This window comes from Athene noctua, chromosome 5, assembly GCF_965140245.1.
Source record: "Athene noctua chromosome 5, bAthNoc1.hap1.1, whole genome shotgun sequence".
In the NCBI taxonomy this organism is placed as follows: Eukaryota; Metazoa; Chordata; class Aves; order Strigiformes; family Strigidae; genus Athene; species Athene noctua.
The window spans coordinates 2,028,909-2,042,627 of NC_134041.1; the positions used below are offsets into that span (position 1 = coordinate 2,028,909).

A 13,719-nucleotide genomic window follows, 5' to 3' on the forward strand; every position below is an offset into this window, starting at 1 on the left:
GGAAGCACGGAACTGCTGCTCAGAGGTAATTTCTTCTCTTCTTTTTCTGTTCTAACAGCAAAGGGTTATTTACTGCAGCAGTGTGACTGGCTGGACACCAGCACGTACCAGCTGATGTTCTTCAGTAACCAATTACCAGTTTTCATTTCTCTTCTAAAAGCTGGAGGAAACAAGCAGTGCTCTGGAGACTGCTCGCTCGCTCGTTGATGCTGTTTTCTTCTGCAATACTTTTTTTTTTTTAAGTTAAGATCTGTTGGCCTGAAGTACAGCAAATGCATTTTAAAGGCAGCAGAGTTTCCTCATCAGAAACCAACTTAACAATACACATCCATGAGTGAACACGCACTTTTATTGCTAAAAATACAGGGGGTTTTTTCCACAGAAAGCTAGCATCCTTGCTGCAAAATTTCCCTTTTCCACCATGATTTTGCACGTTTGTGTAAAACCTGTACCACGTAACAGCCTATTCTGATTTTTCCCTTCAATTTTGCTGCTGCCCAGCCCTGCGACCAGCGCTCTCCACTCCCAGCCCTTACCCCAGCTCCCTCACTGCTCTGCTCCATGGCATGAAATGAGTTAATTCCCAGATCATAGGGCCAAGAGCATGCCTTTACCTGAGCCTCTCTTAAGCTTACATATCTTTCTTTTCATTTCTTATTTATTTTTCCTGTTTATTTCCAGCTTAGTGAAGCTCTTTTGCTGTGAGCTGCTGATTTTCCAAGCATCAAGATAGCTGGGGACAGCGCAGCACAGAGCCTCCTCCATCCTTCAGTCTGAATTCAAGCCGTGCTTTTCACAAGGGGGGAAAAAAAAAAAAAAAAAAAGAGTATTAACTGCACAGCTGGATTTGTAAAAATGAGCAATTCTTGATTAGGGGAAAATCCAGATTTTTACTTAAAGCCACAATGAAGAATTATTTAAATTCAACCACTTAGAATATGCATTTCTGAAGAGTCAGCCTGTGCTGTCCCCTGTAACACCTCTTGCTGTTTTTTTCCACCCCGGGTGTCTGCAGTTGTACTATCAGTTTCACAGTTTCCTGTAGTTCCTATGAAGTCAGGTTTTTTTTCGTCATTAAAAAAGGAAGAGGGGGGGGGGAAAAAAGCACTTTCAAAAATAGAAAAATGTTTGCAGTGTTACAATCGCTTTGGCAGTGGCTTGGGACACAGAGCTGAAACTTCTCAGAAAGTCTGTTGAAAATAAACTGGCGATCCTTTCTTTGGTATTTGTGTGAAACTATGAAAACATAATGGTAGTAGGTTGCACTGGGTCCGAGTCCTTTGCTTTGTGGCTGTCGTTAAAGCTATAAAAGCACCGTACTGCACCCGTTTTATGAATGATGCTTCAGGAAGTCTGCTTTGGTAAAGAAAGTGTCGCCAGCTCGCTATTGCGAGATAAAGGTCTTAAAGTTAAATGTCTTAAAACCACAACGGCTGGAGTCACATAATTATATGAGAAATTCTGCTTTCACTTAGAGCGTAGTGCTTGTTGGTGCGAGGAGAAGACATAACATTATCTAGAGATTAACTAGAGATTGCAAGCTGGAAGTCAAGGATAGTTTATGCTTAAAAAAATCATCTTATTGGCTTCAAAATAAAACCACATAGCAAAGAGCCCCACAATCCAAAAATTTCTCCTGGATCTGGCTTTAAGTGCTGCTGCGGCAATACTGGAGAAACGCAGCACCTGGCACTGGTATCGGGGCCTGGTTTCACTGGGAGTGTTGGCATAGCAGACCTGAGCTGGATGGCAATGTACAGTAACATGGAATTTTTACCCCACAGCTGGCTTTGAGCCTGAATTCTTTTTGCATTTTCCCCCAGCTCGCAGAAGGCTCTGCTTGGCAGACCCTAGCAACCAATTTTTTTCGACTCCTGAGTTCATCCAATTTCAGATTTGCAGCTTTATTATTATTAGCAACCCCTTTTGCATGTGGTTTGCCCATCACCTGCTTCACATCTGCAGAGAAAACCAACTTCCTCCTGCTGCTGCTGGATGACAGAAGCCTCGGCCAACCATCCATCCACACAGCAGGGACACCCACGGGACCCTTCCAGCTGCCCAAACTACAGCCAGCAATTCGATTTTTAAGAGTAGGGTCGCCTCAAAGGGCTATTACAATAAATTACCTCTTCTGCCTCCCCCATATCTTCGTTGCTCTGTTCTTCATAGAAGCAGAACAGAGCAGAAACGCCTCGGAAGGAAGCTCATACCCAAAAGCGGACACACAAGGCGTGTGCCCGTGGAGGACATGGGGCATGGTGGCCTCCTGGCTTCCCAGGCCTGTTCCAACCATGTGTTGCAACCAACACCGAGGCAGAAAATGAGGAGAGGGAGATGTTAATTAGAAAACAAATTAGGAAGGTTGTGATTTGTCCCTTTAGGTATATCATCCGGGACACAGGTCACCCTGTGGAAAGGCGGTAACTGAGCTGTGGGACCCTCACTTCTCTTCACTGATGTGATGTGCCGGGAACGTGTTCTGCTTCCAGCACGACAGAAAGTTTGGGGAACTGTAAAAGGGAGGTGGCAGGGAGAAAAGAGTTGTTGAATCTCCCAGGGGAGGCAAGTGCTGGGTAGCAGAGCTGGTCCGTGTCCCTGTACCTGGGCACTGGTAAAGGCCCTGTGCTCCCCTTGGGCTCAGTCCTTTCCTGCAAACACCTAAACCAGGGTTCCCCCTCTAACCTTGCTGGTTCGTACTGCCCCTGCTTAGGTTTCCCTTAACTCACCTTCCAAAAAAGAGAGATGTTCTGCTGTTGCGAGTCCACGTCCTGCTGTCGGTACCAGACGTCCAGGAGCCCGGTCGGCACTGGTGTGGGAGGAAAAGAGTGTTATTGCCTGTGTTCTGAAGCAAGCAAGACGCTGAAGAAGCGAAGGAGGTAAAAATCCCCAAACAATTAAAATTTAAGATTTAAAATGTCCCTGAAATGACTCGATGGGTAATAGCCCGTGTGTGCTGCTGCGGCTGGAGTTCAGCTGCGTGGATGATGGTACTCACGACCGTAAACCCCAGAGAGGGTTTTGCTTTGCTGGTGACTTTATCCAGCGCTCGGTAATCAGGGTGGCTCCCAAGGAAGCCTACACGTCAAAGTGACAGTATTAGCTCTCATCTTCGCGTGAAAGTTGAGGCGAGTTGAGGTCCTCAGGGCTGGCTACAGCAATCCTAAAATAACAGACAGCCTCAGGCGATAGGGTCTGTAGGATCTGTAGGAGTTTGCTGCCTGGCTCTAGGCAATAAATGTCTTTAACAGCAAATTGGGTAGGACCTCATCAGAGGTAGCTTAAAACTCCTATTCTTTCCACAATTCTTCTTATAGCCACAGACTGGAAACCCTTGATGTTTTGAATAAACCTTCCAAAATAGCACTAAAGCAAACGTCTGGCTGCAGAAACTGGTGATCACAATATGCTCCAACAATTCAGAATCAGAGACACAGATAAAGAAAGCCAACATGACAAAAGGTAACAAAGCTTGGTTCCTCGAGGTCTCTGACCAAAATAAACCCATCAAATTCAAATAATAATCGTTGCTAATAACCTAAGCAGCAGGCAGCCACTGCACAACCCCAGCTAGAATGGGGCTGCCTGCTATTTCCTATATTCAAAGACAGAAAAAATCCTCAGTGCCAGCAACGTTAAGAGCTATTTGTCGTGTATTAACTGCAAATAGTGACTGGAATAGAAACAAGAAGCAGGACTGTCAGGAGAAATAAAACTAGAGCATGCTCGCTGTGAGCGAGGAAGGGGCAAGCTCAAAGAAGGAAAAAATAAAATAATGGGATTGCATCTTTTGGACTCCGGCCCAGATTTTAAAGTTCAGTTCACATGTGAACCACACAAATTAACTGGGGGAAAAAAAAAAAAATGTCACTTACAAACACTGCTTGCATAAAGCAAGTTTTGTGACAGGTCAGGCTTAGGAAAAAAACCCAAACAAATCTCATTGCAAAGGTCTGCTCCTGAATTTGCAAAAGGCCAAACTCATGTGTAGAACTTCAGCTCCTTCAAAGAAAGGCAACCGTGATGTACCCTGAGCTTCTCATCTGCAGCTTCCCCTCACTGTCACCTAGTCTGAGATAAGAAAATGCTCCTTGATTAGCTAAGAAGATTATCGTTCTATAGCACTGGCTGGGTAGAGGAGTGATAACCACAAATGCCATAGCAAACCAGGGTTCATCAAGGAGGTTGAGAAAGCTGTTGAGAGGAAGGTGAGGGAGAGGAGGAAAACTTCACACCTCGATCAATGTGTCTTACAGAAACTGATGCTGTCAGTAGTGGTGAACAGCATGAGTAATAACGGCACTAGCCTGAGGAGCTTATAGTAATTCACAAAAAAAGAGTAACGAAAGCCAAGTAAGAGATGAAAGGAGGGGATGCCAGAGCAGCCGACACATCTTTGTTGAAACAAACTTCTGAGAAGCTTTCTTCTCTCGTAAGAACTGGAAGTTTTGCATCGCGTGAGTTCATGCAGCTCAGGGTGAAGTCAGGCGGGCACTAGAATTGCCCTCGGGTTGGTTGTCCCTGGAGCCTGCTGGGCCGTCCTCTGGGCCAGAAACACTCTTTTCTCACCGAATTCCTGGTGGGATCTCTGCCCAGCGCCTGGCCAGGTTCTGCTCTGAAGCTAGAGAGGTCTCCAGTGACTCCACAGCACCTTGGAGGGGTCACCTGGGGAGGTCCCGAGTGAAATATCTTCTCTGCTTGGGGAAAGGTGACTTGCCAAGATTAAACTGTTCTGCTAAAATCTGCCAACATCAGCAGAACAGGAAGAGTCCAGGCAGTTTCTCAGCCAATTCATTCAACTCCTCAGCAAATCATTGAGCAAGGTCAAGATGCCAGAGCGTGCTGCCCAGGCTGCCCGTTGGCACTGGGAGATGGCCCAGCAGCCATCCTGACTTGAGTTACGGGGTTGCTGCAGGAAGTCAGTAAAACACTTAGATAGGAACCAATATGAAATATTTTTCTTTCCCCAGCTAAGCTGGACAAACTGCCTTTTCCAGACGTGTCGTGATGCAGCAGAAGGCCACTACGGCTCTGGGAAAATCCCCCCAACCTTCAACACCGTCAAATGTATCCTTCAGACCTTCCCAGCGAACTCCCGAAATTCCTGTTTCACAAGAAACTTGAACTGCCTCATTTTTTTGTTCATTAGAAAAGCAATTCTCTTACAGAAGTTGCTTCCCTGTTGGCTCTGGATCTACAGAAACTCTGCAAACCAAGCGGCAAAACCCCAGCAGCGGTTTTGACTTCATTAGTTAAAAGTTTCCACTTGGATGGAAACGTCAGACGCGGGCTCGGTGCGGGAGGTGCCATCGTGTGTTACCTGCCTCAGGAGTCCGGGTTTGGTATGAGCGCCAGTTACTCCACAGTCCTCGCTCGGGGTGGATTTTACAGCTGACCTGAAACTCGTAGGCTGTGTGAGGCTCCAGACCATAAAGGCTGCACTTTTCACTGTTTAAGCTTTCAACCTTTAATGAAGATAAAAGACACGTAACACAAAACTCATAAGGAGATAAAGGTTGAAGGCAGCGACAGGCTGAATTCCTAATGCCCAAAGGAAGCCCAGCCAGCCAAAACACAGCTTTTAAAAAAAAAAACAAACCTGTGAGGAAAACCTTGATCTGAGGCAACTTTAATAACTCAAAGAATGATGCAATGAATCATCAGGCTTGCAGTTCTTTATCTGAAAAATCTCTCATTCAATTATGTGAAGATAACAGATTTTCTGTTCATGTTTTACTCAACTTCAATACTTTACTCAATTTCACCACTTAAAATAAAAGCGAAGACTTCCAATCGACAGGAGGGAAGGCACAAACGTTTGGACATTTGATGCCTGTAGCCATGAGCTACAACGAGCAGGTACGACCATATTCCAATAAAATGATGGGTCAAACTCAAGCTCTGATTCTTCAGTGTGTCATAGAGACACCTGACATGAGGGGAACTATGCACAGATCTGTTTTTTTACAGGATCAGTGTTTTACCTTCATTCAGTTTTAGACCAACAATAGTTTTTGACCTGTAGGTAATATTTTTTCTTAAATACGATGTTAGAAAGCAGACGGAAGAAAATTTGAACGAAGAGATTCTGGTAAGAAATAATGAAAAAATAATGAAAACAGCCTCCAAGGACCATAATTTCCTTTACTCCTCAGAAGAGGGTTACCGTGCTCCAGGTGTGCCTGGTAAGTGGACGGTATCTCAGTCTCCAGTGCTGCGCTTGCGCTTCATTGTGCCAAAAAAAGGTGCAATTGGTCGCAGAAGAATTTTCAAATTCCACTAAAAAGTTGGGAGGATGTGGTTTCACTAGCAGCAGAAACAGAAAGAAGCAAACAGCGCTCAGATACGCAGCACAGCTCAGAACCGGGGGAAACAGAGTTACTGGTTTAGACTGGACGGACGGGTTTTCTAAGGGGTTTGAACGAGAAAAGAGCTCAGAATGTTTTCTTGTCTTTCGAAAGGGCTGGGACCGACTGCAAGGCAGTCAGGAGTGCACTTACCTATGTCTATTAGCATGAACACGAGTGGCTGAGAAAAAGCACTTCCTAGCTCATTGGAGGCGGCAACCACAACGGTGTAAGTAGAGTCAAAATTCAACTTGCTCAGGGCCAACGAGCCAAACTTCTTATTCAGACTTTCTTCTGAAACACATAAGACATCCGTCCCATTTGATAACCTGGAACAGAAGGAAAATTCTTGGTTAATATTTTCCTGTACAGCAAGAAAGCTAAACCCTGGGTGCATCGCTCTGGGTCCCTCGTGGCTGGGGCTCGTGTAGCGGGTCCCCTGCACTTGGATTTTGAGTGACAAAAGGCAGGTAGGTCATTGCCCCCTGGAAGATCTGTCTGCTTCAACACGGTGCTTACAGCAAATGCTCCTCTAGCTAAATCGGTAGGAAAGGTGTTACACTGCTTTTTGGGTTTAATTGCTGACAAAGGAAGTATTTCTGGATTTCCAGTGAACTGCATGGATGTCAGTAGGCTTCTTTTAATATTATAACGGTTACCTAACATTGGTGACCTAATATTTCTCTATGTACGAGCACTGGTACACAGCATTTAGGGGGATGATGGATTTTGGAGTGGGTTTGTGGTGGGTTTTTTTTGTTATTTACATAAGTTAGTGATTAAAAATGTAATTTATCCGCAGTCTAACGGCTGGATGGTATGATTTCAAACACAACCTTTAATTCTCAATCTGTCATTCAACCCATTGCCTGGAGTAACTCGTTTAGCTTCTCTGTGTATTTTCTTCCACCTGAATCAGAGGTGTTTGTATCGTGTTGCTTCGGGGTGACCTTTTGCATTTTGCAATTTATTTAATAGCTCACTAGCAAGCGCTGCTGTATCTCTATGTCACAACACTTGCAGGACTCGTTATCCACCACTTCCCTACCCTTCTGCAAGTTACCTGAATATTCTCCTTCTGCTTAAAGAGCAGTGACAGGTTTCTCCAAGCTGCTAAGAAAGTTGCTGCTACCTTGGCCAACAGAGGCAGGTGAAGAAGAAGGTGAGGAAGAGTGAGACCCGCAGGGCAAGGAGGCAGTCAACATGCAGCACCTCAGCAACAAATGAGGGCTAGTTCAGCCTACCCAGTGGTTTGCAAAGGGCAAAATTAATTCATTCTACTCAGATGTTTGCTTGAATAGAGGGTTTTAATAAGGTTCCTCCCATGCATGGTGATTCCCAAAATCCAAAGGTCTCCTGATGTGCCTTGGTGGGCTCTGGGCTCTCGCCTCCTTCCCCACAGTTTGCTGCAAAAGTCTCCACAGCCTTTTTCAGCGAAGGCTCAGCCAAACCAGAGTGAACAAAATTACAGGTTGGGTCTAAAACGGGAAGCAAAAATAACACATTTCCAAGCAAAGTCTCTCTCCATCACCTTAGCTAAACAGCAAGCAGCTCAGACCATGGTATTCCTGGTGCAGGCACTGCTAGCCACGGAATCATTAATAGAGGATTCCCAGCACAGGAAAGCCTTTCAGACCCAATCTCCTTTTCAAAAGGGAGCCGTGTCTTGGCTTACCCTCTTTATCCGAAGCAGCCAACCTCCTGCAGAGCGGCCCACGGGGATGCGAGCAGCAAAGGGGCTTCAGCTGCTCTAAGATACAATTATAGGCATCAAAGAACCTGGGTTACTTACTGCATTACATAGGTAGTGTTGATGTACGTGAGCCTGCCCTTGTCCCAGGTGCAGGTGGGATGGCCGTCTGTCCCGTACTGGATACATGACACATTTTTTGGCTCATCTGGAGGATCTTAAACAGATATTCTTATCAGTTTCTTCCTTAAAGATGCTGATAGGAGACATTTTAAGAAATGTTTGGCTTTTTGATTGTTTGGAGGGGTTTTTTTAGAGAACTTACAGACAAAATATTCAGGCTAACAATTTTTATATGTGAAAACAGCTGAGTCTACAATCTCTGCAGCCTTTTGAGACCTCTGACACTTGAGCAAAACCCCAGTGACTTTACCAGGGTGCCACAAGTGCTTAACAGCTCCTCAGACTGGGCACCACAAGCTTTGCTTGAAGCAATCGACCATTATTCTTACTTTTTTAAAAATAAAAGCCACTTACAACAGAACAACAACTCTGTTACAGCAGAGGACTGCTGCAGCAGCATCAGCTCATCTTTCCAGAAGAAAAACTAAAATTTCCTCAGAATTTTTCTTGCAGGTCCCCTGTGTCCTGGAGAGACTGGTGGGTGTCAGGGTTAGAACAGGAGAGCATACTGTTTGCTCTGAAGGGGCACTTTTATTTAGCATCTCTTCGTTTATAAATAATGGAGTTGCACAGTTTCAGCTGGGAATATTTTAAATACAAAGAGTCACTAAAAGGCAGCACCTTTTCTGGGAAAGGCCACCCACTGCTGGTTTCTAAGACATGTCTCAGAGGTACCCCAGGAGATATTTAAGAACAAGGAATAATGAAATTATCCTTACTTCCAGATTCGATTTCGATTCCACAGATGAGTCTTCTCTTGTGTACACAAACTATTTTGCACGTAAACGTGTGTTTGCCGTATGTACGGACTAGAAACCCGGTGCTTACTGAACTGCTGTGACTGCTATTAATTAGTTTAGAGCTGTTAAAGAAAATAGCTATATTGCACTGCTCGGTGGATTGCAGGGGTTTCAGCTGGCATGAGAGGGTGATGCTGGTTCCAGGCTGGACGTGAGTAGTGTTAGCAGTCATGGTCCCTTTGTCACATATTTCTGCAGCGCCACGGGGATGTTTGCTCGCAGGCACGTTCCCTTTACTGCAGGCTTCTGCAACAGAACGGGAAAACAAACCTTTAACACCAAGACGTCACTTGTCTTGTACAGCACGCTGCGCTTGAGAAAGAGAGGCTCCCCAAATTCGTAATGTGAGAATTTGTGCCTCTGTACAGTAACTTATGGGATGTTGCTGCACCCAGTCCTCACCGACCTGACTGACCGGGATCAGAAACCAAGGGCTAGCTACCACCCGCCGCAGGGAAAAAAAAGCACAACCCAGGGTAAATCTGTCAGAAGTCTTTTTTTCTTTGTTTAAAGGAAATATCTGTGTTTCAGTAAAGCAGTGGCAGGCATGTTGCTACTGAAGAAAGAAGGAAGATTTTCTCTGGCTCGCAGAGACCTCCCCTTGCACGTCACTGTCTTTCCCTGGAGGTGCAGGACGCGGACGGGGGACCCGTGATCCTGTCCCCTGCGCTCGGCGTACGAGAGCACGCACTCGCTGGCAGACTCCAGGACACTTGTGCTGGGGGCAAACGAGCTGAGCAGTAGCAGAAAATCTGCCCACAGCCTGCCCAGACCACCAAGGATGAGGGGCATTGCCGTGGAGAACGGGAGGACACTCGGCAGGAGCAGCAGATCGGGGAGCTCTGATAGCAATTATAGGATAAACCTAATCAAGCATCAAATTTTGCTTTCTTCAGTAAGGAAGATGTTTACTAGCATGCCATGCAGAAGCTGAAAGAAAAACCCCTAATTAGCCGGAGTGCTTCTTTTAAGTGATAATTGCTGTGCAGAAAAAAAAAATAAATAAAAATCTTACCTGCTGTGCAGTGCACCAACAACCAAATTGCTGCGGGCACAATCCATGCAAATAGCATTTTGCTCCCTATAGAGAAACAAAAACCTTTTACCAGTTCCTAAAAAATGGGAAAATAACTTGTATTTTACTGTTTTACAACTTCAGAAAATCCAAATTGCTCATTTCACGAGACCTTTCTCATTAACATCCTCTGCTGACGTCGCTAAATCGTGACTCTCGAGACCCCATCCGAGGCAGCAGGTAATTTGTGGATGGTTCTCCCTAGAGAGAAGAGGCACGAGAGCTGGGGGAATGGCAGAGTTATGGGCACTTTGGAACCAGACAGCTCTGTGCTTTAGAAAAACTAATATTTGCTCCCTTTCCTCCAGAACCAAAATCCTTCCTGTGAAGGAGAACAAGAACAAACCCTGAGTACTCCCCGTTTCTCCCCAAAATATGGTTTGCAAGCCCCGCTCCAGCACAGCCCACACCCTCCTGGGAGGGAGCAGCCCCGTCTGTGCACCCACGAGGGGCCTCGTGTGCTCTCCAGCCTGGCTGGGCTCAGACTTTGTGCAGGCAACCCCCAATCCAAACGAACTCATCTCATCCCAAACAACTAACTCAGTCTCAAGATTCCCAGACCCGAGTATTTCACATCAGATTTTGGATGAGACCTTGGGAACCAGCAATCTTACAATTTCTTTCGATGGCTTTCCAAAGGAAATCCCCTCCCACACAGCTGGTTTATGACTATTTAACTCCGACAGACAAAGCTGCAGACACAGGCAGTAAGCACGCTATTAACGACACAACCAAACAAAACAGCTCTTGAAATGTTTAAACTCAACAGGATGGCTCAAAAATTCTGTCCAAATGCAAACCTACGTCACGTCTGGATTTAACCCACGCTCCGTTATTGGAAGTTACGAACACAAACGTTTTACACAAATTAATCAGGGTCAGCCTGAACTAAGCTCAGTATTTTCCCTTACGTTTCGCAACCAGCATTAACAACTATTTCCTTTTTCACCCTTTCCCTGCAGAGCTACAGGAGCAGTGAGAAAATACTGGACACTTCAGAAGGGAATACACCAACAAGCACTTTCTGTAACTCCCGACCTGTCCCAGAGATGCAGCTATTTTAATAACTCAATGCCATATCGGAAACAAACTGCTGTAAAGTGAAACTTTAAATCCTGCTTTTCATGCCATCTCGGCTGGAGGGGCACTTCCACGGGGATGCATTGCACAATACAGTCTTTGCTACATGTATATTAATATAAAAATGACCAAAAAAAGTTATTTCGGGTTGTTTTTATAAAACAAGATGGGATCCATTCCAATGTGAACTGCGTAAGATTTGCCAAAATGATTAACACCTTGCTTTATTTAAATCCAGATGTTCTTCAGACTGAAACTTAAGCCTTGCTGCAGTGCCTCAGCTTTACGCAAAGACACTTCATGTGGTGCCATCCGTAGGTGATTAGTAACTGCAAGGATGAGCAATCACAGCACCAAGGTTCTTCAAGTAAATGCTCTGCCTTCCAATAAACTGAAATCGCCCAGTGACTGTGTAAACATCCTTCAGACAGCTTGCTTTCTGACAGCAAGACTGTGCCCAAAATACTTGAGTCAACAGACAAAAATAGTCTCACTTCAAATAATTTTAATCAGTGGTTTAGTTAGGTAAGTGCTAGACAATTTGTGCAGCATCGTATGAGTGCAGCAGAGCATATAAACTGTGATCAGAGTAAAAAATGAGAAAAGAATGAGAAACCACCTTCAGCTTAGAGTGAAGATACATGGGAAAATGTTTTTAAGAAGGAAAAAAATCTTCAGATTCCACATCAGCGGGGGAAAATGGTATCGCTGTGCACAGGTTAAAGAGAACCTAAGGGATATTGTCCTGGTAAGTACAAAGCAGAGGAAGTGTAGAAGGTGTTCACAGAGTACGAGGTCATGCCTGTTTATGTGTGCTTATCTCTGTGAAATCTCAGCTGAAAAGGGCTACAGACGGTGCATTTTGTTTGCCTATGGATTCCCCATAATTCCGTTGCCCGTTTACAGGAGTCAGCTCAAGTTCTGCAATGAAATCGCCTGTAAAGCACAAACGCTTTCTCACTTGCTTTTAACCAGCTTTTTATGCCCTTGCCTCTACTTCTGTTCCATGCAGAGCAAGTGTCTCTGCTAAGGGTCTTACACCGAACCCGCAGGAACAACCCACCGCACACCAGTGGAAAGAGGAACATTTCCACTGCCGCATTTCACCCAGAGAAAAAACCGAACCAAACCACGCTACTTGTGCGCAAGCTGCGCTGTTGGTTACATACCACTAGAATAACACCAACTGCATTTTTAAGGCACCTTCCTGCCATGGGCAGGCCCAGCCAGGATGGTGGCACCCGCACTCTCGGGCTGGGCAACCGCAGCCGTGGTGCCACCACGCCCCGGGTCAGTGACCCCTCGCCAGGGGTGGCCTTATCTCTCTGGAGGGTGGCACTTCCCTGCTGCAGTGCCTCGGGAGGCTCCGTCCCAGGGGGCAGGCAGCATCCCAGGGCAGGCAACGAGCATCTGGGGGGGTCAAGGAGCATCCCGAGGCAGGCAACGAGCATCCCAGGGTGGGCAATGAGCACCCTGGGGTTGTCAATGAGCATCACGTGGTGGGCAATGAGAACCCTGGGGTGGGCAACAAGCATTCTGGGCAGGTAACAAGTATCCTGAGAGGGCAACAAGCATCCCAGGACAGGCATCGAGCATCCTGGGGGGGTCAACGAGCATCCTGGGGCAGGCAACAAGCGTCCTGGGGGGGTCAACGAGCATCCCAGGGTGGGCAGTGAGCATCCTGGGGGGGTAATGAGCATCCCGGGGCGGGCAATGAGCATCCCGGAGTGGGTAATGAGCATCCCGGGGCTGGCAATGAGCATCCTGGGGCTGGCAATGAGCATCCCGGGGTGGGCAATGAGCATCCCGGGGTGGGCAATGAGCATCCTGGGGCTGGCAATGAGCATCCCGGGGCTGGCAATGAGCATCCCGGGGTGGGCAATGAGCATCCCGGGGTGGGCAATGAGCATCCTGGGGCTGGCAATGAGCATCCTGGGGGGGTAATGAGCATCCCGGGGTGGGCAATGAGCATCCCGGGGTGGGCAATGAGCATCCTGAGGCTGGCAACGAGCACCCCTGGGCAGGCAGCACCCCGGGACGGGCAGCACCCCGGGACCGGCAGCACCCCGAGGAATGTCCGTATCCCGAGGAATGCCCATTCCCGTGCCCGGCCGCCCCCCTCCCGCCGCCCCCCGCCCCTGCCCGTCCCCAGCGGGGGCAGCCCAGGCTCCCCCCAACCCGCCCCCAGCCGCCGCTCCCCGAGCCGGGGCCACTCACCCGGAGCCCCGCAGCCGCCCCGGCAGCCGGCGATGAGGGGGGGGCGTGGGGGGGGCTGTGCCGAGCGCCGGCCGTTTGTCCTGCGGCTCCGGGCGGGCAGCTGGTGCGGGCAGGAGAAAGGGGCAGGAGCTGCCCCCTCCCCTCCCCGCCTCGCCCTGCCCTGGGGCGTCTCGCCGGGAAGGTAGCGCACGGGAAATCTCAACGACAGAAAGCCCGGCGGCGAGCAAAGGATGCGATTACCAGAAGTTGATGAAACTCCCAAGTGTCACTCTCAGTACCAGCGGGCTGCCTCTGACCCCGGAGGGAACAAGAAGCGCGATTAGAGCC

At 47.4% G+C, this 13,719-nt stretch overlaps 1 protein-coding gene across 3 annotated transcripts in view; it reads right to left on the minus strand.

Annotated features, from left to right (window-relative positions):
• IL12RB2 (interleukin 12 receptor subunit beta 2) overlaps window positions 1-13,719 on the minus strand; it is a 28,190-nt gene that overhangs the window by 14,291 nt on the left and 180 nt on the right. The window contains exons 2-9 of one of the 3 annotated variants that reach the window (XM_074906001.1): window positions 13,393-13,683; window positions 10,036-10,101; window positions 8,940-9,266; window positions 8,140-8,254; window positions 6,501-6,676; window positions 6,167-6,306; window positions 5,321-5,465; window positions 2,730-2,809 (exon numbers count right to left, since the gene is read on the minus strand). In XM_074906001.1, the coding sequence (XP_074762102.1) occupies window positions 2,730-2,809; window positions 5,321-5,465; window positions 6,167-6,306; window positions 6,501-6,676; window positions 8,140-8,254; window positions 8,940-9,266; window positions 10,036-10,093 (1,041 nt within the window). In that variant the 5' untranslated portion in view covers window positions 10,094-10,101; window positions 13,393-13,683. Of the gene's footprint in view, window positions 1-2,729; window positions 2,810-5,320; window positions 5,466-6,166; window positions 6,307-6,500; window positions 6,677-8,139; window positions 8,255-8,939; window positions 9,267-10,035; window positions 10,102-13,392; window positions 13,696-13,719 lie in introns of those variants that run through there. The other 2 variants (XM_074906002.1, XM_074906004.1) reach the window with 2 other exon arrangements.